The sequence below is a fragment of the Telmatherina bonti genome, assembly GCF_933228915.1.
Source record: "Telmatherina bonti genome assembly, chromosome: 13".
In the NCBI taxonomy this organism is placed as follows: domain Eukaryota; kingdom Metazoa; phylum Chordata; class Actinopteri; order Atheriniformes; family Telmatherinidae; genus Telmatherina; species Telmatherina bonti.
This window is the reverse complement of record NC_136611.1, coordinates 19,347,162-19,374,845: the sequence shown is the minus strand read 5'-3', so window position 1 is coordinate 19,374,845 and position 27,684 is coordinate 19,347,162. Positions and strand designations below refer to the sequence as shown.

The window sequence follows — 27,684 nt, the reverse complement described above, 5'->3', positions numbered from 1 at the left end:
AGAGAGACTGGTTAGATGTAACCACAGAGTGTACAATCAAATAGCAGAAAATTAATTTTATTATTGTGATTAACATAAATAATTCAAGTTATTGACAAAGAAGTTGAATCTCCTGAATGAATACTTTGCTCACATCTGAATTGATTTTTCATCAACAAAGTATGAACAACGAGATAACCTAGAGATGGTAAAGTTATTAATTAGAGAAGTCAGCAAAATTGAGACCAAATACCTACTTCATTGAACATTTTAAACAAAATGGACAATTTTCTGCCCTGATGTTTAGTTTGGATCATAATGGAAAAGTAGTGCTGTTAAATCAGATCGTTTTTCACACACACAGACACACGCTATCTCTGTCTCTCTACTGGAGCTTCACCAGCAGAGATAGCACTGATTGGGAGAGCCATATGGCATGTAAGAAACCAAGGGCAGGCTTCATGTCCACACCGTACCATGATCTGGGCATCCAGCCACCTCATCTAAAAGGCTCATTGGATTTGGCCGTACATTCGAGGAGCATGTAGATCAGATCTCAGTGGTAATATGCCATAAGAGTTAGATACTACAGCATCCCCACCTCACTTGTATGACAGAGCTACTGTGAAATGAATATCACTGCCACAGAAGCTGGGAAAGACAATGGCATTAGGCTGACTGACAAACCTTACTTCAGCATGTCATGGCTCCATTAATGCATAGCACAAGAGTGGGCTGGCAACACTTTGTTTTCAGTTTGTTGTTTGAAGGAGCTTATCTAGTGATTGTAATAATTGTACAATGGCCACTATCTGTTCACCACTCATAGATAATCTCTTGACTGAACTGAAAAAGTCCAGATTGAGATCATTTGTTTTTGTAAAGAATTTAAGAGAAACTCCAACAGCACAATTAACAGGAGCCGTGTGAAGAATGAAATTCTAAGATTATCAATGAAGAAAGTCCCACACAGAAAATACTTCTAAGTATTAAAGAAGTGTCCGTTTTATTCTCTGCAATGTCTTACATACAAATTATGTTTCATAATCAACTCTGAGAAGCAGATCTATAAAGGGACAGCAGCTCCAAGACGCTGACTGCGGCATATTTCACAGGGCTTCTTCACATTTACAAAATACAGGAACACAGAAAAAATAGGAAAGGATGCTCAGCATGTCTGATACTCTGCAACCCAAATCTGAGAAATTTATCTAGTGTGTTTCTGCCATCTAGTGGCATTATAGTTCTTTTGAATACTGCAAAGCAACTGTATGAAGTACAATTAAAACTTGCATGTGCAAGAACAAATGTATTAATATATGTATATCATCTAAAACTGTTCATAAATTAATAGAAAAATAATAATTCTCATTTGAGAAAAAATAAAAAATATTGTGTGTATTTTCTCTGTCAGAAGACAATTAAAAAGATATTTTTAAAGTAAAAACGAATCTTATTCGCCTTACCTTGTAACCACCTACTTCATTTAATATTATAATATTAAATAGAATATGTGGTTACAAAGTGAGTGGTTAACCATAAATCGTGCTTCATCTTTATCATTTTTAGGTAATAACTTCTATTCATTTTCTATACCGCTGGCTTTATTTCAGGCTGGTGTGAAGCTGGAGCCTAGTCCAGCAATTAGCAGGCAAGAGGTAGAATACGCCATGGTTGTCAGTCCTTCACAAGGCTAACACAGAGGGAAAAAACAACCACCAACTGTCACTTATAGGGAGAATTTAGAGTGACAAAATTAACCAAACATGGATGTCTTTGGACTGTGGGAAGAAACCAGAGAACCTAGAGAACCCACGCACACATGGTGGGAACATGCAAACTCCACACGGAAAGGAAATTGTTTGAATATACCAAACACAGGAAGCAGACTACAAAGTGAAATACATTGTGGGTTCAGTGCACCCAACCACACAAAACATAAGTGCATTTGGGAGAAAAGCTCGCCGCCCCTCTCACACATGCACACACACACACACACACACACACACATAAATTGACACACATACAAAGACCAGCAAGCTGTTGTTATGTGATTGCACCCTATGTGGTCTTTTTAAAGGTGTATATTAAAATTAAATGAACAAAACAGATCAAATTTAGGAAACTAGCTTAAATTGTGTTAATTTGTCATTCATATGACCTTGCCAGACTTTAATCTCATCCAAACCCTTCCATAGATTCTAGTATACAAATTTGTAAGAGAGAATTTAACCTATGGCCAAAAATGCTTTCAGCAGTTGCACTTTCTCCGATTTACATTTTAGATGTAAGTCTTAGAGTTTGCAATCAATAAGCAAAGCCTACGACAAGTCATTATCAGCCTTTTTCCTATCAGCACCCCTTCTGATGACTGCAAGAGGACAGGCTGCTGCCTTCTCAAGTCACAGCAATAAATACCACTCAAACTGGATGTTGGCAAAGTAACTTCTTTTTAGTTCCACAAATGCAAATCTTATTTAAATCCCTGCAAATACTGTTCTGCACATTTAAAAATTTTTAATGCTTAATTTTTAATTTTAATTTTGTCATTCTTTGTGCAGTATGACAAAACTTGATTTATACATAAAAAATGAAATTATTTGCAAGCATTTAATTGCAGCTGCAAAATCTTTATGACTATTTTGAGTCCATAGCTTTGCTCCGGTAGAGCCCTTTGTCTACCAAAGACCTTCTAAAGTCATTCAAACAATCACACAAGCTTTCAATATGTAGGGCTGCATGATGTTGAAAAAAAACTGACATTAAAAATTCTTTCTAATCTTGCAAGATATATCACAATATGAAAAAACAGGAATTTGTTTGTTGACTTTAATAGCATTTAAAGTTATGCTGTAATCCTGCCATGTTGTTAACAATTAAGCTGAACTCATCTTACCTCTTTTTGTGACTGTTGCAAGTATAGTTTTTGTCTGAGTTATTCTCATCGTTTTAGTGCTTGCTTGTATTGTGCTAGGTCCTGAGTAAATGTGTCATCCTATCATGTGCAAACATGAATTGTGTTTTACCATAAAGGTTTGTTTATTGGCGAAGGCAGTAAACGAACTGCTTTCAGGTGTCCTTGAAATATATGAGAACATGTTGCTTTCATTTGTCTTCCACATGGCAAGACCTGCAATGTCGCTACTGCACACAAGTACATTCATTCATTCATTTCCAAATCACTTTGTACGACTAAGTGTTGCAGGGAAGCTGGAGCCTATCCCAGCAGTCATTGGGCGAGAGGCAGGGTGCATCCTGGACAGGTTCATCACAGGGTAACACAGGGACAACCATTCACAACCACATTCACTCCTAGGGACAATTTAGAGTTAACAATTAACCTAACATGCATGTCTTTGGACGGTCGGAGGACGACAGGGACCTGGAGAGAATCCATTCACACGAAAAACATGCAAACTCCACACAGAAAGGCCACACATGTACATGATGTTGCTCAAACAATATAATGTGCAGCTCTGGTTCTGCAAAAACTATGTGACACCCATCTACACGTGATAGCACTATGCTGTCACTTAAGGAGAGCCCAAGAAATATGTGTTTTTCTTTTTTCTTTTTGTTCTTCACCAGTAGCATTACTCTACTGAGAAAGAATTCAAAGTGGACAAAGACAAGTTCTGTGGTGGACTGACACCAAAGTATTAAATATTGCTCATGATTTTCCGCTTTGTCCTTTTGTCATTTGAAGTGTCTCCTTACTGCGATGGATGGCGACCTGTTGAGGGTTTACCTTGCTGGGATAGGCTCCTGTTTCACCATGACACTAAATTGACCAAGCCACATAGAAACTGAATGAATGAATGAATGAATGAATGAATGAATGAATGAATGAATGAACGAACAAATGAATGGATGGTCCTCCTTATGAAAACAGGGGCGGCTTGAGATGTGGAACTGGAAGCCCACTTCTGGCTCTTGGAAAATCCAACAATTCAAATTGGACAAGCATTGCATAATTTCTTTAGCCTGCATGCTTATGAATTGGTTTAATGCCTGAAAGTACCGAGTGACAAACATACATTATGTGGGTACAGGGCATATAAAAAAACTCCATCTGATTTTTATAAAAGACATTTCCACTGAGATGTGGAAATATAAAGGGAAATAACTTACGTAATGTTTCAGGAAATGATCCATTTTAGCTCTATGAACTGGGTCAACATGTACATCTTAAACACATTTCTTGAATTAAGTGCATGAACATACCCAAAGGATGGCCCAAGCAGAAAAGCTGAGTAGTCAGCAAGAATTAAAAAAAAAAAAAAAGGCATAGGGGGAAAAATTAAGAGGAGAGAGGAAATTGTACAGGAAGCAAAGAGGAGGACGAGGCCGGAGGCGGGTGTCACCCCAGCAGTTGAAACTCATCCCCTTGGGTCTAATTCCCTTCCTCTCACTTCTCTGTCCTGTCATTCCTCATCTCCTCTACAAACCCATATCTCCACATGTGTGTATTTTTCTTCCCAAGATTCCTTAGACATACTCCCATTGGACCCTTTCCTTAAAAAGAATTTATTCCAACGTCCCGTCAACTCCATCCATCTTTTCCTCACAGGTGCAAACCAACACCACAAAGCATAAACACTCATCTCTGGACCTTGTAGAAGTGTGTCACTGTAACAAATTGCAGAAACATCTCTGCTTTGGCTCAGTTTAGTTACATTAAAGCCAAATGCAAGAACATCTAGCAATATTGTTAAAAATAAAACCCCCAGAAGCCTCCAGACTTGAAGAATACCCTCTGTGTCACGTTAACGTAATTATTGCCCATCGTTTACAAAGTATTATCAGCACCACCACCTAAAAAAGACAAAGACTTGCTTCATGGCACCAAGCTAGTCTTCACTTTGTCCCAATCTGTTCCTTTAGATGTACAGCCCGCCTCCTCCCACCTGTCTCCTTTTCTTCCTTTCTAATCAGGCGTCCCTGCCAATCAATTTGATCACCATGACAACATTTCATGCAACGCCCCCTCCAAACACCAACATCGCTGCCACCACCCACCTCTATAAACAAAAACAAAAAAAAGAAGTGAATTCCGACAGCTCAGGATTGATGAGGGGGAGTGCTGTCAAAGGCCAGAAATTAGATTAGGGATGAAGCACACACACACACACACACATCACAGCTCTGAGGCAGCAGGTGCTTTTGGTTAAACCTTAATTACATGATCTCTGATTTCTCTAATTGATATGGTAATGACTATGTAATTAATGCAAAAGCAGAAATACCAGCAGCTCCCTTAATGAATGGATTTATTTGATTAGATATCCTTCTGCATATTTATGCAGGCTGGTATACAGCAAGACATGGAAAATGTTTATGTGCATTTGTTGTTAGTGCTGCTACTGGCATGCCTTGACTGTACCATTCCCAAGTTCCAGCGCACACAGGCAATAAAAAAGCACTTGTAAAAATTACTTGAAACAAAACACAAATTGAACTTTTTTTTTTTTTTTTTTTTTTTTTAAACTTTTGTTGCTTTATGTTGTGCAACACTGAAAGAAAACAGAAATCAAGCCCTGCTTGCTCACAGGTAGGTGGCACCATGGAGCTGTGTAATGCAGGCTGGAGCCGAACGCTCAATAGATAAAGATTATGGCAATACTGATAAAACTCCACATCTTGAAATTGACACAAAAGAAAACTATGTATTAGCACACAACTTTAAAGTATTGGACTCAATGCTTTACTTTAAAACAGCAACAAAAAGCTCCGCCACTGCACACATATGGTCCACACTCCCACTTGTCACAACAAACACACACACAAAGCTACAACTTCATCACTGGCTGAGGATCAAATGTGACAACTAGATGTGAGCAGCAATTACTCTTTGCTTGCAACGCTCGAGGGGAGGGAGAGCGGATATTTGGGAAAAGACTCCACTATGAGAAGTCACCTTTTGGGGATGAGAAATCTTTTTTTTTTTTTTTTTTTTTTGCTTTCTTTGAAACATCCCCACTGCTTGCTGAAGTTAATATACATCTCCATACATCTTCTCCACGTCTCTTATGAAACATCTTTGGAGGCCTTTCTGTTGCATTTGAGGAGTCAAGTAAAAGCACATGTGGGGGGTGCTGACTAGTTGTGAAGAGCTGAGACCCCAGGGCTGGTCATCCCTCTCCCCCACAAGTCACTGTTCTGCCAGCTGATCCCGAGGCTAAAATAACTGTCTCTACTGTTGTAGCACATAATTTTTCTGTCATTATTAAGTTTTTTTAGATTTTGAAACAAATTAAACAAGTCCTCATTTTATTCTTACAAGTAGAGAACTGTCTCAAGAGTTCATTTTGGAAATAAGAAATTAGGACAGGATAATGTTACTTGTTTAGAAGTTTGGTAACATTCATGTCCTGTAAGTGACTGCAGTGGTAATGCATAAGGATGAAAAGCCTTTTTTTCCCCTTCATATTTTCTCAATTGGCCTTTAATGTAAGACATACTGTCCAAATAGGTGTTTTTAATACAAAAACATCAATTAAAGTGACAGCCAAAGCACACATATGCACAAAAAGAGACAATTTTCATCAAGTCTGAATACTTGCAATTCAATATCCAAATACAAGTAGGCCTATACACATATTTTCGCGGGATGCTGCATAGTTTGCAGAGACAGACAGGCCACAGCTAATACCAGTAATGAATGGTGGAGCGTTAGTTGGTTAACTAACTTACCTCTGAATAATGTGTTTCTTACGGGGCCACTCGGGCCACGGTTGATGGATGGCCTTACAGAAGCCGGGTCAATTAGCCGGGCTGGATTTCCCTTCATGTAGGCAGCAGACAGCACTGGGAGAGCTCCCACCTCTGTCACGAGGCCTGGCTGTAATTAATCACCAGCGCGAGGCCTTCTCACCTCACGCAGCCGCGCGCACAAACAGCAAATACGTCGTTTTGGCCAAAATTACATCTCCACTTTTCTAATCTGGTTAATTATCAATATTGTACCCAGAGGAGGAGAAAGATCCTGAAATAAAGTGCTTCCCTGCCAACAAACAGGCCTGTTCTACTGTACCAGACATGCAGCACTAGAGCAGTTCTGTGCAGCAGTCCAGCAAGCTCATGTTCTCTCTCTATTATAATATGACTTTAATAGTCTTTATCCATAGTAAAGATGAGTAGATATTTGTGAGAATATCTGGATCTGAGTTTTGACATTAAACCTTCAGATCAAACGAAGTTATGAATGATATCATAATGATCATTCATAATGAGACACACACACTTTAAAATATCTCTAAGCTTTCTATATTAACTTATGCTTAAAAAACAATGACAGAAAAGGCCCTCTAAAGAAAAATATTTAATGTGCCCTTGCCAGGATGATTGAGAATCTATAATGACCTATTGAAAGTAATTTTCCCTTAAAGTATCATTTTAATCCCACCTCTCACCCCAAGAAACTGTTTTTGTGCAGTTTTGTTGTTGTCCTCACAGGTTGTGAGGCCATTTACAGAGATGTCACTCTGTGTTCGCAGAACTCACTCCTGTGGTCTGGACAAAAGCAGCAGGCTAACAGATGAGGTTTGCGTCTGGGGGCTGGGGTTGGGGATCTATGAGTTACTGTTGTGTTGTGTGTGCATTTTGGTGTGTGTGCATTGCTTTTGCATTAGTGAAATGTGACTGAGTGTATGTGTGTGCACCTTTTTGTAAATGCACGTGTGTCTACGTGTGTTCATAGTGTGTGCATAGTGAGTCTTTTTGGTTGGGGGGTAGTCTCATGGGGCAGCTCTGTGTCTGTCCCATCTGCCACCCCACTCTGCTGACACCCAAGGGAATGGAAAAGAAGGGGAGGGGATTCATTTTGGATAAAAGAATCAGGGTCCATCGGTCTAATGGGCGACAGTGCTGGTTTTGATGATGGACCAAAGGCAAAGGACACTGACTGGGTGTGTGGAAGCCAATATACCAATCTATTTGACAAAACAGTAGGCCACCCCTGTCAAGTTCTGCATCAGTCTGCCTAATAAGGCACGCACACCCCTGAAATTATGCCTCAAATGAGAAAGGGGTGCACTGTATTTTACTTGCATGCACACATCGCCACACACACCCGGGGCTAATGTCAGCCTAATGCATGGCCATGCTGTGGCCAGAGGGCTAATTGGGTATATAAACACAAACATATCCCTTGAGAGGGAAGAAGGGAAAGGTGTATTTTGTCCTGCATCTATTGTGAGAAACAATACTTAAACAAGAAAATCTCAGTATCAATAATGAAAGATGACATGGTTTTGCTCTCATATGCCCAGCAGCTGGATGCTCTGATGTGTATGTGTGATGTGGAATGACTTGGTGGCAGGTGGTATCTCATGCTGTCTTTATCCAAACTGTGATCAGAAAACGGTAAATGGCGCCGCTGCGCTCACAACAACAGCAATAACAAAACAGTCATGTGGAAGAGGAGCATATGGCTCCTGCACCACTGGGCAGAAGGAGCACTCACCAAGATGAATGCTGAGGTGCTGGCAACAAAGCTGACTTTAACTTGTCAAATTAACAGGATATCAAAGCAGAAAAGCAGAGATGAGGAGGAAGAGGCAGGTGCCAAGTGCAACTCAATGGTGACACACAAACAGCTATTTGCTGTTGAGGTCAATTTCCTGACAGAGTCTGATGTTCGAAGTCAACGTTTCTCACTGTTCATACCAAATAAAACAGTTTGCCCATTTGTGTTTCATACAAGCAGTAACACAACACATGCAGACGTGCATCTACTGGGTGATGCGCTACCCCCTCACTGCTTTGAGGGCTATGTTAATGAAACAGTTGCTGTTTCCTGGCATAACATTAATTACCCGATCAAAATAGAGTGGGTAATTAACTGCCCTTCTTTAGCAGTGCTAATTACATTAGCAGAGAAGGGCCATTGCAAAGAAGCAAAAGAGAGGAGAGAAAGAAAGAAGGGATGAAGCTGTACTAAACAAAGACTGAAAAGCAAAGCAGTAGTGAGGCACATACCTGTATGTGTGTGTGTGTGTGTGTTTGCGTATGTGTGTGAGAGAGTTTTCAAAGAGAGAAGGAGACAGAGAGGAAGAGGCCGTGTTTGAGGGAGACTCATGTGGTTCTCACTTGGGCCCCCAGAGGCTTGGTCCTCAGAGAGAAGCAAGCTTATTGGAGAGGAGAGAGATGGGAGGGGGGTGTTGTTTATCTTGACATGCTCTACTCAGTCTTTAACGCTCGCATCACAATTAAGATGCTGCGGCTCATCAGCTATGTATACAAAACAGTGTAACAAGCTGCACGAGCACACAGGTGATGGGCACAGTCAAAAATAGATCCAGTACAACCTTGAGATGTGGAGCCTTGCAGGAAAATCTTAATGTTCAGGGCAACGTCACGTTACACAGTATGTGTGCAGTATAGTGGAATTATGATTTTGCCCACAGTTTACAGTTAATTGCAGAGTGAGAACTGAAACAAATCTCCACCACTTTATTTTTTTTCTCATTTTTGTTTTTATTTGGAGCACAAAATATAATTACACCTTAAAATTTACAAATCACATTTGCACCATTTGTATCATTTTTAAAGAAAGATGGCTTGAAAAAAATAAATTGCTAATATTTTTAAATAAATAACATTAACCAAGAAACTCTACAAAACAATTTTTCAAATGTTATCTACTCTTTGTGTTCTTTATTTCACAACCTGAGAATGTAGTTTGTGTAAATGGTGACAAAAATCAATAAAAGTGTGTATATCAGCTGGATAACTAGGGAAAAACCTAAAACATCAGGTTCTTTTCTTTTGAGCCGTTGTGCTTTCATTTACTGTACTGCATAGAAACTATAGTCCTGTTACATTGATAAATGAAACATTGATAGTGAAACTGAAAAACCTCTAACTAGACAATACAAGTTTGTAATGTGGGACGAAACAAAGTCAGGGCATTGGTGTAACGAAGCATGCATTTTAAGTGAAATTAAAAAGAATAAGGCTAACTAACATTTTCCTTTACATGAGGACAATAACCCTCTTTCACTGTAAGCATAACATACATTTTGTTATGCCGTCACCTGTAATGGGAAATGGTTTAAGTTTTTTTTTTAAAAAAGAAAGTTTTTTTCACTGAAAAATCCATGCCCATCATTTATCAAAGTTATTTTCAATTTTCTAGATAACTTTAATGCAGTAACAATTGTAAAAGGGACCATGTTATTTATTTTAAAAAAAAGCATGTTTATATTATTAAACTAACTATAATAAGTTAAATTGCTTGTTCTTAAATAAATCAATATATGAATTCATGTAGCAATAACCCATGAAACAAAGATTTTTCTCTTTAAAAACCAAAAAGTTCAGATAAAAAATAAAGGGTCTATTTGTCTGGAATGTAAATTGTCTTCAAAAAGCCTACAAAAACACAAACAAAAAAAAAAAACTCGCACTAGCTCACAGACAGTGTACACACATGCCATTTAAGGTGTCCACACAGACAAATTAGCACCCTGCTTAAAAGAGCTACTACTTTTATCTGACTTGTCTGCTAAATGTCAATGCTCAGTGCAGTCGCAGTCTGTCCTGTAGGTGTGATCAGGGCCTCCATACATGCTGCAAGAGCCAAATACTGCTTGTTCTGATAGTCCAGACGTCAATACAGATCCTTTTGAAGCTTGAGGTGAAATTCGAGGGAGCCTTCCTCTGTTTCCTTTTCGATGCTTCATTACACACACACAGCAGGATATGGTGCAGTCCATTTGCTAATGAGTTGCTGTAGATGAGAGTATTCTCCTCCAACTGAAGTACGTGGCTGTTCTTTGGACATTTTCATACCCCGTCCGATTCATCCAAGTGGATGAAAAAGGGACTAAGAGGGGACGGGTGGGATCATAGAGTTGCTAGTTATCAGTATTCCCTTCTCCCTCTCACTTCCTCAGTGCCAAAAGAGGGGCTAAGTGAAGCAGTGGTCTGGGGTAGATTGGGGGTGGGTGCTTTGCTACATCGGGGGAACAACCAGGCTCGTCATCGCTGGAGAGAAAAACATATACAAAATCTATGATTCTGATCAGCCAGGTCTTTCATTATTGTACATCCAGCAAGAGTTTTCTGTCTTGTTCAGTCAGAGCTTTAGAGTTTGTTAGTAACAGGGGTTAGACTGCATTCGTGAGTTCAGACAGCGGGGTCAGATAGTGAGTTGGATGGCTACCTCTGAAGCTGTTCCCCCCTGAGGCAGGACAGGCAGGAGAGGGGGAGCCTTGTGGCCTGAGGACAGGAGCAAAAGCACTCTTCTGTTTAGCAGCAGAAGGGAAGGAGGAGAAAGGCAAGAGAGATGACGAGGAGCTTGAGCTTCCTGGTATGGTGGGGCTGGATGGCATTACTGTAGAGCAGAAGGTTGAAGTCAGTGTACAGCCTGAAAATCAGCTGACTGGAATCAGCGTTGTGGAATTTATTTAAAGAAAACATCGAGTCTTACTGTAGGGAGAGCTTGTAGGTGAGGCACTGCTGAAGCCAGGTGATCCAGGAACTCCCAGGCTTGTCATGGGAACAGTTCCATAGCCTCCAGTCATTCCCCCACTGCCTCCGTAGCTTGACTGCTGGGGAGTGGAAGCTGATGGGTAACCCCGTGGAGACAAACTGCTGGAGTTACGAATGTAACCTGGAGGACAAATGAAAATATTGGATCATTTTTTTTAAGCTTCATTATTGGGAAAAAAAAAAAACACGAGTATATTCCTTTATGGCTCAGTTCACTCACCTTGGCTGCTCTGTCCTGGCTCTCCTATGCTAACGCCTAACTGAGAGGGATAAGAGCCCAGGCCCATAACGCTGCCATGTGCTGGTGAGCTGGGCAGTGCTTGCAGCTGACTGTGAGGACGAGGGACGCTGTAGAGTGCCTCGGCAATGTCAGCTGCACGCTTTAGCAACATGTCCTGCAGATAAAATACATTAATGGCCAATAATGAGACAGTCTCATAGATACAGAGAAATAATACATTTTTGATCAGCTGTCAAGATGTTAAGGATGTTCATCCTGGCAGTAAACAGCAGTGCACTAATTAATCTCTAATATTGAGGATGTGAGCAACACCCAATTATCTCATGTGAAAGTTCCATAAAGTTCTGCTGACAATTTTCTGACTCAAGCTGGTGCATTCAAGTCTTCTCAGTTTAAATAGTGGACTGTGAATCAGCTGCCAAGCATCCAGTTGGCTCACATAAACTGAACAATGTGGTGTGTGCATGTTGTTTTACCTAATGAGCTTTGTTCCTGACAATATAACTTCGTAGTGCCATACTTTTTGGTCGACAAAGGTTCTTGCTATATCAAATACAAATCTTCTTAAAGGATCTAAAAATATTTACTGTCATTTATAAAATGGCAAAAATATTGTGGCTATTTTAAGTCAATCTGTAAGTTCCCGAAGCATTGCTTTGGAAGAGGGTCAACCGGAATGCAGTATCATATGATATTCACCATTAGAAGTTAAGCACAAAAATACATAAGTCTCTGCCATGGGCATATGTATGCAGTTCATTTTTCATTATAAATATACCATTTTTTAGTTGCAAACATGTGTCTGCATACCTGGTTACTATGTGGATTTCCATACAGGGCCTCTACAAGATCAGCTGCTCTTTTCAAGAGGATCTCCTGCAAAAACAGGATTGATTCCATTAACATCTCAAAAACATGAGCATAACCTCCACACTTCTTTGGAAAATTAGCACAGGAAGAGGCTTTATTTAATGGTTTCTCACCTTTGCTAGTTTCTCAGGGTCACCAGGATGTCGAGGGATTACTTTCTGAAGACGCTGAAAACCATAGTCTATAGTTGGCTCATTAAGAGCTACAAAAGAAAAACACATAGTCTGTTAAATTTGCTGTTATACATTATAATCTAAAATGTTTGACTCTGGATGTCAGAGGGAGCACATTGATGCATCTTAATACCTGTGTAGATAAAACGTCCGGGTGCTCCCTTGCAGAATTGTTTCGATTTGTAAGACAGTGTAACCTCCACGACACCGGGAATGTGTCGAGGAGGTGTCTGTACGCGGATAGCATGCGGAGTGATCAGCTGAGGAAAACGCACAGAAACTGTGTCACAAACCATTCTTTCCATGCCTTATAAATATTTAGGCTAACACAATACAGCTGAAAGATTAATTTGTTAAAACTGCTCATAAATCATCCATATAATGAGACAAGCCATATGCTGCATATTTCATTTCACAATATGTGCCATCATTAGTGAGATGTTCTGAAGACAACTTTTACCTCACTCCACACTAACATGCTTCCAAACACCACCTGCAGCCCATCAAAAAAGTTCTCCCCAATGACTATGACCATGGCCCCTCCGGTGGTCCATCCCTCACTGGGACTGATGGCTTTGATACATGGCGTAGCTAAAGTGGAGAGTGAGAGGTCATATGACTTAAAAAATAATGCAATCATACAGAGTGCAAGAATGTGTTAAATAAATTACAGCAAAAAGTTGCAGACATACTTGTGCAAAAGTAATGTGATCCTTTACTCATGCAAAAATGCCATAAATCAATGAAGAAATATTTAATCACAGCAATTCTACAAGCATTATTTATCTAAATTTAGAAAACAGAAATAAGTTTTTTTTTTTAATTATTTGTGTTTTGTGCTTAGAGATTTGACTGACTTCCAAGTAGTTTGGATTTTATTCTTTGTGCTTGCATACAAGAAGACAAGTATGTTGTTAAAGAGTTAATTAGATCAGTTATTGACCTCAAAGACATGAGGCAAGCCATAAAACTATAGTATGCGCTATTTTCCCAAGTGTAAATAATGAAAAACTTAATGGAATAAAAAAAATTTAAAAAAAACAGGTGAAAATTTGGTCATACTGTGGCTTCACTTTCTTACCATATTCCATACTATTCTCCATAGACTCCCCCGGCTCCAGTCTGCGAGCTCTCCGACCATGTTTAGAGTTGTTGTGGACGAACATGTTGTCAGACACAGCTAGAACATGACCATCCACACTCACAGTGCTGGATAAGACCACCTGACCGAGAGGACAAGAGCCAGGACAAAGATTCATGAGTGTACATGCAGCACTTGGACAGTATGATGCAAGTCCAAATCTCAGGTTACAATAGCAAATGCAATTATTTGGTTATTTTTTTGTACAGCCAGATTTCGTTCAAAGGTAATGTGACATGCCTGGAGTTTTCATAACATTTCTGCATTCTGGGGTGACACTGTCCACACACTCCTCCATCAGGCCTCCATATGGACTCTCCTCTACCTCTAGCCTCATTTTTTTATTCATACAGCATGCACTGGGCTCATCCTTGTCTCTCTTGATCCTTCAATGACACCAAACATATGGACCAAATCTTCTATTATATCTGGCTGTTAAAGTACTGGATGATATATAGTGGTTCTAATGTGATTTTCTGGCTGCAGCATGTGTGTGTCCGTTCCCACATCTGCCTTTTGCAGCAGACTTTTATAACATTAATGAAAGGTTGCTTGTATGTTTGTATTCTAAGATATTTGTGACTATATCTAAGAATGATGAAGAGAAAGGTGATGGAGAATTCTTGGTCAGTGAGAACTTATTATTTCAAATAATTAGTAATTCATCACAAATGTTTAAAAATATATATTAACAATCACATTTTAAAGGATTATTCTATTCTTTTAAATATACACATGACTGTAACTTTGCAGTTTAAGGACAACAAGAAAGAGGAGAAAAAGGCACATGTTCCTGAGGTGGTGGAAAGGAAGTGAAGCCTAAAGAAAAATAACTGTAAATTATCGATCAAGCAGCAGATTCCTGCCCAGCTCTGATCACCTTTCAACCCAAAGATGAGAGTGTTGGAGAGCCATAACTTCTCAGCATGTGTCACATCTCAGGAGTTAAAGCAAACATAGCGGGAGACAGGAGGAGCACAAAGAAGGAGAAGGGACAGAGGGTTTGCTGGGAGAAGCAGAATGCCAGACAGAGGCCGCTGGTGCTGAAAGACGGCAGAGGAAGTGAGGCGGGAGTGTCCCCTGTGACCACTTCCTGGGTCACGGAGCATGACCTCCTCCATCTGGAGCCAATCATTCAATTCTTGACAACTTCCTGAAACACCTCAACCTATTTCCTGCACCCGAGCACCCCCACGGCCATGTCTCCCACATATCAAACTCTTTTCGTTTGTCTTTCCATCTCTCTGACTCCTTATTGATTTCTAACTTTCACCTTTAACTCCTTCTTTTATGTCTCCTCTTGGAAAACGTTTCAAGAGCTTTGCCATGTGAGGGTTTGTGTTATACGCATTACAAGGAAACAGACTGAATGAGACATTAGATATTTTGATCACAAACAGAAGATTATTTTTTGCATGTTTGTTTGTTTTTTAGTTATAATTTTCTACTCATGAACAAAGCACCCATTCATACATAGTATGTCCTCCACTTGTACCTGAAACCTCCTCATATCCCTTGGGTTTCCTGCAGTCTTCAGACAATTCTGGTTACATTTCAGGAAAAACTTCAAGAAAAACCTGCAAAGAAAAACAAAATGATGCATGTTTGTTAACCAGCAATGAAGAAATCTCATGAAAGAATCCTGTATCAGATCATTTGCTTTTCAGTAAGCCAACAGCAGTCAAAAAAGACATTCATTATTTTTTTCACAGACAGTTCTTGTGTGTGTGTGGCTGCGTGTGTGTGTGTGTGTGTGTGTGTGTGTGTGTGTGTGTGTGTGTGTGTGTGTGCATATCTGATTATAGTGCTGGCATCACAGCTGTTTAGTTTAGTATTAGTGTCAATGTTATTATACTTTAAATCAAGTAATGAGATTTTGAAGCACAGTCCAGTGAAAAGCTCTGCTCTGTAAACCAGAGACAGTGATGTATGCGAGCAGACTCAGGGGACTGTGGTATCCCACAGTCATATTTGAACCCTCAAAAGGGAATAGAGACAAAGTAGAGACAACCAAAGAGAAAGTGAAATAAGGAGGTGGAAGGATGATGGTAGTGATACACAAACATACAGGCACACGTATGGACATGAATTTTTGTTTTTAAGTTTATGTGTCTCATTGTTTATTTGACTTTATGTTTCAGTGAGATAGACTGTGGAGAAACAGAAGGCGATAGGGGTGCTGAGAGCCTCTGCTGCACTGGAAAAAAAACTGAGAGAAAGGTGGAATAGATAGGAGAGAGGGAGACTAAGAAGAGAGACTCCAAATCCCAGGTGTATGTAGTTCGGAAATGCAGCCAGCTGCCATGGCAACACAGCTCTGCCGCAATCCCAAAGTCCCCATGCTGAGAGGCAAAAGACAGCAATGGGAAAGAGAAAGCAGCAACAAGAGCACATTCCATCACTAAAATACAGCAAGGAGGAGAAAGACTTGGCAAGCTGAAAGGTATAATGGTATGTACAGACAGCAGGTGCAGGTGAGGATGAGGAGAGCCATTCAAATGTCATGGAGAGAGAAATCCAGCAGACTAAATATAATAGGTGAACCTAGAAATAAGACAGTGTTGTGATATATTTATTTATGGTAATTTAGCCTTCAAACAAAGTGTCTAACAATAAATCCTGGTCCTTCACTGTTTTAGTAGATTTACTCAAATACTGCACAACAGCACAATTTTGGAGCTCTTGTGTGATTGTTCAATCCGTTATGTAGGCTAATAGGTTATGGTACTTTAGTACTTGTTAAAACAATTAATTAAACATTAAGAAATCATTAATAATCTTATTTGTAAATGACATTTTATTTCATTAGGTTTTGTTATCACTTGTCAAGTAAATGTTTCAAACTAGGCATTAAAACCAGCAGTTCAGCTGGTGCTTGTTTGGTCTCAGACATGGCAGCCTCAAGTAGTCTACTTCATGTTTAATGATGGTCAGATGACAAAATGTGCTAAAAAAAAAAAAAAAAAGGAAAAAACCAAGCAAGTCTTATTTTTCCAGTAAAGCTTGGGGGACATTATGTTACTTCTTTTGATTCAGTTACTGTAATTATATTAAAGCACCAGTAACTGAACTGTAAGTTATTACATTTATAATGCAGTTTAGTATTGAATCTATTATAAACAGTTTTTTTCCCAATCCAACATAATATCATCCTGTAACTTGGATTTCTTTTTGGCACTCTGCTTACATGCTAATGAAATATTTTCTGATCTGGTGTGCAACCACTATGATTTTCTTTTTATAAGAATGGCCTGCTCATTATTACTTGTTTTGTAGTTTATGTCACAATTCTACCACAAAATTTCAGACCAGATTATCTTAGATTTAGATTTAATCTTAGATGTAACTGCTTTCCCTATTTATAAAACTGTACATAAAGTAGGTGATCAGCCTACAACAGCTGCAAAAATAACATGCCACAACACAGAGTTGCACTGATGTCCATTAAAGCAGTACTGGGATTTCTAAATCTAATTTTAAGAAATATCGAAATGCTTTATCAAATGCAAAAAAAAAAAACGTAGATAGAAATGTTTCAGATTTGTTTAAACCTTCATTTAAGACACACACTTACAAAGGATATGATTATTAGTGCTTCCACAGGCCAACTCTGCTCCTCTTACAAATGTTAAATGACAATAAACAAATAAATACAAATCTACAGTAGGACGTTGGCAAAAGTTGAAAAAAGGCATGTTTATCACTGTTACAGCAGTCTAATTCTAAATTACTCTTTTTAATTTATTTAGAATTAGGTATGCTTACTGTTGCAGCTTTCTGTCCTACTCAAAAATGATATACCTAGGAATATATGTCATCTTTGCTTATGTGTCTCCAGGACTTTAATTGATTGCATCAACATGTATATAAGTCACCCATGCCACAGGAACTAAACTAATGCACCTCCACATCATCACAGAGTCTAGCTTTTTTACTTTTAATGACCAGGATGATCTTTCTTATCTTAAGCACACAGAGTCAGATGTCTGATGTTCCTACAAACAGCAGAAACGTGGAGTAATCTGACCAGAGAGTGCATGCTCCTTGTCTTTCTGTCTATCTTAGATAGGTTTATGTCCAAAGAACTTGTAGGTGTCTCTGAGGAGACTAGATATATGGCTTCCTTCTTTTGTAATATAATTTGATATTTTGTTTATTGACATGAACTATGCTGAATGAAACATTTTTTCAATTTCCTCCATAGTCACTATATTTATCATGGTGGCATGATGTTTTCTCATGAGGCCTTGAAGATCATACACAATAGTTTTTGCACATATTAAGTGCAATATAAGATAACAGTCTTGAGTTGCTTAGCGCTTTGCACTGTGCAGTGCAACTTCTGTACTATATAAACTAACCCAACCATCTTTCCTAAAGCTTTAATTGGCCACTGAAAACATTAAAAGTTGTTTCCTATGTTTTGGTATCTGCTGACACATACTCTCTCAAACACACACAATATTTCTTGTGTTTTTACTGAAAACATGATGAAATCATATCTCACACTCACTAGTTAAAATACATATTGTAAAGAAAACTTTTACTTAAATTGAGTTTTCCCTTAAACCCTAATGGAGTATTTGTACATATTGGTACTTCTACTTAATTAAAAACAAACCAGATAACTTATACCACTGTCACTGTTCCAACTATATAAACAAAAACAGTGAAGAGAAAAGTGCTGTAGAAGGAGACAAATTTTTTTGGGCTACATGGTATACTCCAGTCCCACCCACACTGTGCTCTCTAAAAATATAAATCATCTTAATGGAGAATGATTGTTTAGAGAGGAACTTCAGACTGGCCCCACAGCCCTCAATCCACCCATTGAATTCTATTCTTCCCTTTACTCTCTCAACTTTTATTCACCATTCTTCCATCACTTGTTCCAGCTTCCTCCCATGTGAACAGAACCTGGCTTACACCCAGTTCTCAGTTCCAACAGTGTGTCCAATATTTCTTGATTTGATCTGTTTCATAGAAGGACAATAAATATTGCTGTTGGCAGGCAGCAATTACAAAATACCACTAAGGGCTCAGCCCTCGAACCACAGTTTGGAAAGGATCATGTAAAGGGGCACATCTGTCCCTCTTCCACATCCTCCTTTCCTTTCTTCCCTCATTGATGTCTGACTTGTGGACACCTTGGCAGAAGTTTATCAGGAGTGAAATTTATCTTGTTTGAAAGTTATGAAATTTGTTTCTTGGCTCTTAGAGCTGACTGAATCTTTATTTCTGTATTAAGTCACATAGTGGCTACGATTCTTACATGATGTGTCCTTTTTAAGATTGACTTTTTATGTCCATAGCTTGGCTGTGGTTTGATAACAGGAGCTTCATCACTGCAGTCTAACCAGTCACCATCACTCATTTAACTGGCTGACATGACAAATTTCCAGTGAAGTGATGCCTGAGGTACCAAAAATCCCAACCCTATTTTCGAGGCTGTCTACATCTATTTCAGGCTTTGTGCACTATTAGAGGGTTCTTGACCTTGTTTGTTAACTTGTTCTCATCATTCCTTGTTTATATGACACCAGAAGCCTCATGCACACATGCGCACACGCAAACACATTCACATGCATACATGGACACACTCTAAAAAAAACTGACACACCCACCTTTGCACACCCCTCTCCCAAAAACCCATTGAGTCAACTTTTCACCCCCCTCAGTTCGGACGCACACAGCTGCAAATGCTGAAATTAAAGCGAGACATTGACGCATATATTAGCATGCATTAGCCGCTTCCCCCTGCCCACTTAACATGCAAATCTCCCAGCCCCGTCGCCTCGCACCTTCTGCCACACATTCATTTGCTGAATTATAATTAGACTAATCTTGCATAATTAATAAGAAGTCGAGGACCCTCTGTTTTTTATCCCCTTCTCTATTGTGGTTGCAAAAGTTTAATATTGCCGTTGTTTGTTTTTGTTTTTGTTTTGATAAAGTCGCACACCCACACAGCTTCCCATGCGCAGGGAAGAGAAGTGGAAAACATACAAAGAATCGGAGGTGATCCTCATGTTACAGGAAAATTGCAAAGAATAGCGTTTAAAAAGGACTTTTCTTATGTGAATGTGTTCATATCTAATGTGTTAATGCTACACTTTATATTTACAGATTGTTCAAGCACATAAAGCAAGCAGTTCTCTTTGAATAAAACTCTGTAGCGAGCAACACACTCCAAATAATAGGAAGTATGAGTCAACTTGTAAAATGTTATGTTTTTTGCAACTAATCAGAAGCTTTCTACAGACGTCAGCTGGTAAATGGTAAATGGTAAATGGACTTGTACTTCTATAGCGCTTTTCTAGTCATACAGATCACTCAAAGCGCTTTACACTACTTGTCACATTCACCCATTCACACACACACTCATTCTACACACTCATACCCCGATAAAGCTGGTACAGAAAAAGCCTCTAAGATAATTGTTGACTTGAACAAAACTTTATAGGAGCATTGTCTCTAGTTTGAATTTCCTAATACTTTAAAGCTAGTTTGTTGTAAACCAAGGTTCATCCTCTGCAACACCTTCCATCCACACACCTAAAGCAGGAAACAAACAAAGCATAGACTGAGTCTTAAACCCTGGGATCATTTTACACTATGGCTCCATGGAGAGTGTAGATTTTTTTCTCTTTTCTGTCACTTCTTCTGCATCACACTTTTTGTCTGCATCTTTTTGAGTTCCTAAGACTAAACATGGGCCTTACTTAACATGGGCTTGAGCTGGGGATCCCATTATGATAACTTGCTTAGTTAAAACTAGTTCAATAACAAAGCAGCAAGTAGTGACACTAAAAACAATGAAAGATTGGCAGATTTTTATAGAGTTACATTTTTTAGATCGGATGTTCAGTTTCACAAAAGTCCATACGGGCATCTGTTACCCATAAGTGTTACTCTGCTTTACATGTGGCCTTAATCATCCAGTGAGCACATAAGCAGCACAGGACTTAACAAAACAATTTCATAGGTATTCATCAGCACTAATCACTGTTGACATAAACTGCTTTTTCACAAAGTCATAAAACCCATAAACCCCCTGCGCTCATTGTAAATGCAGGTTTATTCGTAGCAGCAGCTCTTGAAGCATGTGATGCAAAATATTTTAATATTAAGTTTGGGTTAGTTAGGAGCAAAGATGGAAAACTCTGAAAAGTACAAAAATTCTCCTTTTTCAAAGTTGGCTTTGGGTTTCCAAGTTTGATTTAGCGAACCAAAGATGATAAACTGATGCGTTAACATAGAAATAAAGGAGGAGGAAAGATTTAAAAGAAAGAATGAGGGGGCTGAGAAGAAGGTGGAGATGATATTCAGTAAAAAATTGAAAAACGAAAGACAGCAAACACTTCTTTGTCTTCCTTATACATTTTACTCTTTATCTAGTCTATATATGTCTTATTGAAATAGGGAGCAAGAAATATAAAGAGATTTCACAAGAGAGAAAAAGATGGAGAGAAGAGGCAGACAGAGGAAGAGAGGGAGAATGTTGATGTCCTGTATGCAGGGCCATCACTCATCAAACATCCCCTCCATCACCCCTCCGCCACCCTGAAAAAACAAAACAGTGTCCTGACATCGCAGTGGAGGGGAGCTGGAGAGAGGGCAGGGAGGGAGGAAAATTAGGAAACCAGATGTGAAGCATTAAAACATACTGACATGCTGAGGGCCTTCCTCTGCCACACTCACACACAGAGAGCACTAACTCATGCAGCAGGCCGAGATACATGCATGCATGTGTCACACAAAGGCTGTGCAAACTGCACATGCATGGGTCCACTGAAAAACACAAAGGCAGGCAACCATGTGTGCACAATCAGTCATGCAAAATGACATACATTGGCAAAAGCAATGCCTTAAAAACAAATGTCTAAAAATCAGTAATATATGAGTGCTTGATTATTTTTTTAATCAAATCTGCATTAAATTAATCGAATCATGCTGCATCTTAGGGCTGTGGATGAAGATTTGGATAAACTGTTGTTGACCCAAGAATGTTTAATGCCGAGGCACAGATCTACAGATGGGTCGTCATGCATCACTGTATGGATATGCATCCAATTAGTACACGAGGAGTGACTGGGGGTGATTTGTTTTCCTCCATGAGAAGAATTGTCTTAGGGGGATGGAGTAGGGTGGTTGTGTATGTGTGATTGTTTGAGTTGGTGGGAGGTGGGGGGTGGAAGGTAATAAATACCCCTGGACTAGGGTCCCCTGGCAGACTGGAAGCTAGACTGGTCACCAGGGTTAACACCCGGGGCACATGACCTCTGACACTGCTAATGGGGCACAGAAAACCCTCCACGAACTGATACCCCCTCTGTCGCATACCACCACAGGACCTTTCACACTGGTCGTCCCAGCTCACTCCCCTCCTCCCTTCAAAAACATACGGGGATATGTATGGAAACAGCTTTGTTCGGCCCACACCAGCAAATGTCATGTTGGCACATCTTATTTTCTTTTATGTTCACAAACAGATACACACTCATGCATCTGTATCATCTATATTAGACATAAGCTACTTGCTTTTTTTTTTATTTCCACCTGATGCATGTATGCATCCAAACCAGGCAAGAGAAATTTTCAGACCTTTTATCTAATTGAAACACAACTGCATAAATGTACTCCAGGGTAAGCAATTTAAAGCAAAAACAAAATGAAAACTCATATCATGGGCTTTCTTATTAAATGTTGGATCCACACTTGTTTATTGCACTTGTTTATGCCCACATGAAAATGTGGGCATGCTGATTTTATGTTCACACTCAGGCGTTAAGGTGGCTTTCTGAATAAATTTAGTTAAGATTAGCCCACTGATATTCTGGTTACAACGGTTAAAGCTGTTGTAATGTGTTTGAAAAAATTCAAACACCTTGTTTTGCACTGATCACTGGCTAAAAAAAACAGTAGATCATCTCCAGGTATAGTTTTACACAGACATTTAGCACATGAGCTCAGGTCTTTATAAATGTATCCGTTGGATTGGCTGTGTCCTTTCTGGCCTCCTCTCCGTTGCCTCCCAGGCTGGCTTCAACCTTACAACCTCAGACCAGGCCCACCCTGCTTCAAAACTTGAGAACTGTGACAAAGCCAAACATTTTAACTACTAGCACTGATTTATAGCGCTTGGTACTGCCGTAAAACCTTCAGGCATGCCACTACACTGTGGCATAGTGGAGCAAAGAGGGAAAGAAGGCTGATGGAAAGGTTACACTTGAGACCCTCCAACAATTCAGCAAAGCTTCTCTTGGGTGCAAAAAGTGTTTTACTGCATAACCCCTTGCCTGCTGCTAAATGTGCATTTCAACAATTTCAAATGAATTAGCATTTCAGTCTCTAGAGCTAAGCCAAAAGTATAGAATGCATACAGAGCTTGGTCACATGGGACTTCATTCACTCTGCCAAATAGATGGATATGGATAGATATTCAGAGTCTGGAGAACATGAATTCACAACCAGGACAGGGAATAGAAGTCCCATCAGTGGCCTGACCTCTCCCAGCATGCTTGGCGAGTCCTGAGGGACAAAGATTCAAAATTTACTCTCATAACTGTCAGATGGAGACTCATCGTACCCCGAACAAATGAAGAGATTTCAAACATTCCAGTATATAACAACACTTAAGTTACCTTTTAAATACCCTTTCAATCAAACAGCCACTTTCAGACTTACTAATAACATGTGTATCAAACCCCAACCCAAACCTTTCTCTAAGAAGAACAATGAATCTGGGATAGATGCCACTGAGAGGGAGAGGAGAGGAGAGGAAAGAGAAGCAACAACAGAAGGAGAAGAGATGTCTTCTTAATTAGCCAGTAATGATAAGATCTGACAAACAACATCTGTTTCCAGAAAGTGGGAGGAGGCGGAGGGGTGAAAGAGGGAGAGCGAAGGAGAGGTTTGAGAGAGGGATATAAGGGAGGACAGGAGAGAGAAAGAGTGAGAGAAGCAGCTGAAAAACCTGTGAAACCCAGACAACAGGGACCTGCTTGTAAGAAAGTAAATGGGGAGTGGAGGGGATGTGTATAAGGGAGGGAACGCTGTGTAGCGTGACACAATAGAAGAATGGAGGATGAGAAGTAGAGCTGAAGTGAGAGAAAGACAGATAGGGAAGAGAAATCTGACAGGGTTGAGGGAGTCGAAGAGCCAGGATGAATATGACAGACAGAGGAAGGAAAACAGATCAAACTGAGAGAAAACGAGGAAGATAGACAGACGCAGAGAAGGTGAGCTGGATAATGGTGCTGAAGGAAGAGAGAGGAACGTGTGAAGAGATGGGAATGGAATCGCTCAGAGGTCTAGGGTGCTGTAATTTACTGTCCGTAACTAATACACAGCAAATGTGTGGGAGCCAAGGACTGTGAGAGGAGAAGGGGAGCCCGGCAGTTGGAGGGAGCCATGCACACTATCGGGGCTCTCAGCATGCATGCTGGGAGCCTGTCAGCAGTCACATCACCCCCTGCCCTCAGCCCTGACAGATTCATCAGGACCATTACACACACACTGACACAAACTCACACACAAACCTAAAACATTTAAGTGGTATTACAATTGTTAAGCTCCCTCTTAAATTTTCACATAATAAAAACACAATATTCTGGGTGTGTGTACGAGACAGCATTATGTCCACAACAAAAGTACTGTGTATCTTCTGTTTGAAAAAAGACAACGCACATTCAAGAATCCTTCTTTTATATCACTTACGCCTCTTTTATAACAGTTTACGACATCCCACATAAGTCAACATGCCTTACAAACTTTTTTAGTGATTCTTTTGTAACCCACAATACAATACAAAATTTAGGAATTAGGTTGTTAAAATAATCGGAACTTAGGTTAGGAACATGGCATTGGCAAATTCAATCTATTATTTAACAATTCAGGTTTCAAAACACAGAAGTTTTCAGTCTTTAACAGCCTTATATTTGTAACTGAATCACTTTGGGTTAAGGGTATAGAAATAAATATATAATGCATTTTTACTTCAGCCGTGTAAAAACTGTTAACTTGACAGTCTTTGATGCTGATGAACCTAATGGTATAAGACTGCAGGTCTACAATATTTGTTGCCACCTCAATGAGATATAACAAAATCTACATTTATTTGAATCAAAGTGATATCACATTATGCAGTAGCAATTAGCCAGGCTTGTATTTCTATCACAAATACAGTCAGGTTGAGTATATTAGAAAGTACGAGTGATGTGTTTTATATAAATGAAGAAATGCACTCTGTGGTCCATCCCATTTTTTCTGTTCATATTGTATGTTTAAATAACATTACAGCAAGAGAAAGAAAAACAAGACTTATTGTTATAAGACTGTATCTCTGTAACATCCTTTCCTGGTTGCTTTTGACCTACAAGAAAGTAAAGTGAAAGCCAACAGTACTGCTTAAATAAATTAACCTTAAATACACCAGACGAGTAGATTTTAGTGTTGGAAAGGTTTTCAGAAAGTAAATGGAAGGGATTTTAGAGAAATCTAACCCCCTCAAGGAAACTTAGTCTGTCCACAACTCAGATAAACAAAGAAAAAAACAAAGTGACGTGCAAGGCTGGTCCAACACCAGGGGGCATTGTTAAGTCATTAGTGAAATTTAAGACCTTAAGAGAAGAGTTTGACCAAACCCAGTGACACGCGCACACACACACACACACACACACACACACACACACACACCATAGCTCCACCCCAGCAGCACCATCCAACCAAATAAGACAACTCTTGTTCTTAAATACCATTGCTAAATTCCGAAACTTTGTGTAAAGAATAAACCAGAGCACAATTACATCCCAAATTAGACACCCAGCCAGCATTCCATCCCTCACTTCCTTTCAGTCTGAAGTACCTCTAAATGACTGTAATTTGCTCTTTTCCCACCCTACGAGTGCCCCAATTCAATATATTTAGTGCTTAAGCAAAGATGTACCCTATTAGTGGTTAAACAATTTGGACGGCAAGTGCGAGGGTGACTGCAAGATCTTTCAATGTGTAAATGAGCCACAACTCAAAACTTATAATGTTCACCATCACCACCACTTACTCCTCTGCATCCCACCCACTCTCAAAGCCCCCCTGCTGTTTCTCCACATTAGCCCATTGGTAGTCTATTCCCATTTCCTGTCAAAACATTTCTCCAGTGCTCTCTGGTTCCTAATGCCTCCTGTGTAGGCTCTCTAAAGAAAACAAACCAGGTTTAGTCCATGTGGCAGGGCTGAAGCCAAAGATGTTAATGCTGGCCAAAGAAGAGTAAAAGGTGACCAAACACAAACTCAGCCTATAACCTCCTACACATTATGCACTTCCTGTGCACACTGCAGTCCAGGATCGTCATAGTTCACATGTGACCACTTTGTAGAAAGCAGCTTTACCAAAGGTCCTTGAACTTATTTTCTCCAGTCCAACTCTGAATGAGGCTCTCACCATTTCAAGCAGTGCCTGTCAAAGAGTTTGATATTCTAGACACTGCACCGTCTCCCCCTGTCTGTCTTTGTGTCATTCTACTGCTTGCATTGCCCCAAGGGAAGAGCCATCCCCACGTTCCTGTGCCAGCTGCTCACTGGTCTAGCCTGTGTGCCGCTTCACTGTGTGAGGCGGGTGTGCATTAGAGCCTCAGGGCCCTGTCGCCACGCTGCCTGGTCCCCCTGCCTGAGGGGCTCGATGACAGGGGGTCTGGAGGGACCGGACAGTAGTGTCCCACCAGGGAGAGACCTCTGACAGCGGACTGAGCGGCGCACTGTGTCTGACTTTGTCTGTGCACATGTTTGTGACAGACAGGTAATTTATGCATTCATACGGTGGATGACCATGCGTGCGATACATAAAACTATTTGACCCGGTAAATGAAAAGTGACAAAAAAAAAAACTTTAAAGCAAACTTGGCTCACATAGTTTTAAACAAAGAAAACCAGAAACTTATTATATTCGCTTTGCTAGAAGAATTCATAACCATTAAATAGTGTTTTTATCTCCAAGTTACATGCATAGTTTCAGCCTTTCTGTTCCCTACTTCTGCCTTTGATATGTTTAACACTTGTAAAATGGCCAAAAAAAGACCCAAAACAACAATAACAGTTAATGAAATTCATAGCAACATTGTCAAAATCTCTGTACAAATGCACATAAGTGTTGTTTACTTGATGTGAGCTTGGATAAAGCTAACCATTCATTATTTCCTATGAAATCATAAATACATTGTAAGTTTATGAGATATTTCACATTGTTTGTAATGATAATTTGTTCCATGACAAACTATATTAAAAAGTTTAAATAACCAATAAAGCTCTAATGCTGACATCAACTGTGATCCTTTGCAGCTTCACTCCCATCCCACCCAGTAACTATTCATTTCAAAGCTGGCCCCTTCACTCAAAAAGTCTTCCACAAAGAAGAACACTTCTCACTGCTACAGTTCACTCCATTACTCCTAGATGTACTTTGCAAGACCAAACACTGGACTTGGAGTAACCAACAAAATCCCACAACAAATAACTATTACAATTCCTCTAAACATCAAAATGTTTAGAGAAGACGTAACAGAGTTGTGATTGGTAAAATGTCTTACATATTTCTGCATGTTGACGTTTTTAGCTTTTGATTAATCTTCAGACAACCATCTTAAAATAACAAGACAGGAACAATAACAGCAGGACCTGTACCACAGATCGTTACCAACGTGCAGTTTTGAGTTAACAGACACAGTAAATAAGACTCTTATATCGGGAGTATGAGAAAGCAGTCTCCTAAAATGACATTATTGTCTCACA

General features: G+C 39.6%; 1 protein-coding gene across 2 annotated transcripts in view; it reads right to left on the bottom strand.

Moving 5' to 3' along the window:
• Positions 1-9,678: 9,678 nt before the first annotated feature.
• The window catches only part of ebf2 (EBF transcription factor 2), a 29,080-nt gene continuing 11,074 nt past the window's right edge, over positions 9,679-27,684 (bottom strand). For both annotated transcript variants that reach the window (XM_079251466.1, XM_079251467.1), the window contains exons 7-16: positions 15,396-15,477; positions 13,841-13,982; positions 13,220-13,350; positions 12,893-13,019; positions 12,700-12,788; positions 12,527-12,592; positions 11,696-11,870; positions 11,414-11,596; positions 11,147-11,317; positions 9,679-10,968 (exon numbers count right to left, since the gene is read on the bottom strand). In XM_079251466.1, the coding sequence (XP_079107592.1) occupies positions 10,937-10,968; positions 11,147-11,317; positions 11,414-11,596; positions 11,696-11,870; positions 12,527-12,592; positions 12,700-12,788; positions 12,893-13,019; positions 13,220-13,350; positions 13,841-13,982; positions 15,396-15,477 (1,198 nt within the window). In that variant the 3' untranslated portion in view covers positions 9,679-10,936. The remainder of the gene's footprint in view (positions 10,969-11,146; positions 11,318-11,413; positions 11,597-11,695; positions 11,871-12,526; positions 12,593-12,699; positions 12,789-12,892; positions 13,020-13,219; positions 13,351-13,840; positions 13,983-15,395; positions 15,478-27,684) is intronic.